This window comes from Pundamilia nyererei, unplaced genomic scaffold (assembly GCF_000239375.1).
Source record: "Pundamilia nyererei isolate P.nyererei 1_Seehausen unplaced genomic scaffold, PunNye1.0 scaffold02027, whole genome shotgun sequence".
Taxonomy (NCBI): domain Eukaryota; kingdom Metazoa; phylum Chordata; class Actinopteri; order Cichliformes; family Cichlidae; genus Pundamilia; species Pundamilia nyererei.
The window spans coordinates 6,068-7,316 of record NW_005189428.1 but is presented as its reverse complement, the minus strand read 5'-3'; the positions used below and the strand labels follow the sequence as shown (position 1 = coordinate 7,316).

Genomic DNA, 1,249 nt, shown 5'->3' with positions numbered 1-1,249 from the left:
CTCATCCTCCAGTTCTTCGCCTTCCTGCTCTTCATCTCCTTTGGCCTCTTCCTCCTCCCCCTCCTCTTCTTCCTCATCCTCCAGTTCTTCGCCTTCCTCCTCTTCCTCATCCTCCAGTTCTTCGCCTTCCTGCTCTTCGTCTCCTTTGGCCTCTTCCTCCTCCCCCTCCTCCTCCTCATCTACTTCTTCTTCCTCCTCATATTCCTCCTCTTCATCATATTCATCTCCATACTCCTCATCATACTCCTCCTCTTCCTCATATTCATCTCCATACTCCTCCTCCTCTTCCTCATATTCCCCTTCTTCCTCCTCCTCTTCGTCCTCCCCAGCTTCCTCTCCTTCATCTCCTTCTTCTCCCTCTGCCTCTCCCTCCCCCGCTTCATCCTCCAGAACTTCAGTCATTGGTGGTTGCTTTTGTGCTTGCATTCCTATGACTATAAAACATTAAATGGGTTAATCAAATTAAGAGAGCAGTAAAAAGTAAAAATCCCGCAATTTCTCTTTGAATAATATTGTATTAACACAAAAATGGTAAAATTCAAGTGTCACACTTATCAGTGTGACCCATTGGGATGCTAGATTTTCACTACACATTACTATGGATTCATGATAACTATGACGTTGCTATACTGACAAAAAGTGATGATGGTTAAAATTTGTCTATTAAAATAGCAATAATAAAAGTAGAAATAATTAAAATGAGTCAATAATAATTATAATAATTTTGTAAAAGTCAGTGATATATTAATTTTGTACACAAACTATCTTAAAGCTTAAGCAACTATTGTTATTTTTTTGTATATTTTCATTAGTTTTTATTTTTTCATTTCCTTTTGTTAGAGTTTGCTTTTTTCAGTGTTATTGTTTGAAATTGTTTAGGTTTAGCTGAGTTTTTATTCGTTTATTTACAATCTGCTTGTTTATGATCATTACAAAATGGTAGTTCTTGGTCAGGTGCAAAATTGAAATTCAGAATAGCTATTACAACACTTTCTCTCTATTTCTTTCACAGTACATTTGACTTGTGGGGGTTTTTTTTTCGAAGGCATTTTAAAAAATTCAGTATATTTAAATATATTTTCACACTTAGTTTTAGTTTTCAGTCTGGATTTAGTTAAGCATAAACGTCAGTGACTCAATCAGGCCAGCCTGTAAGTCAAGGCACAGGGTAGGGTAAATTAGTGCACCCATGAGCACACCTCAACGAAGTGGCTACATTGTGTTAGCTCAAATGCTCAAAGGCCAAAAA

The 1,249-nt window shown here is 37.2% G+C and overlaps 1 protein-coding gene across 1 annotated transcript in view; it reads right to left on the bottom strand.

The window, feature by feature from the left end:
- Positions 1–20: 20 nt before the first annotated feature.
- Positions 21–1,249, bottom strand: part of LOC102200840 (triadin-like) — a gene marked incomplete at both ends in the record, with an annotated part of 6,264 nt that continues 5,035 nt past the window's right edge. The window contains 2 exons of the mRNA XM_005755591.1: positions 21–279; positions 331–355. Of these exons, the coding sequence (XP_005755648.1) occupies positions 21–279; positions 331–355 (284 nt within the window). The remainder of the gene's footprint in view (positions 280–330; positions 356–1,249) is intronic.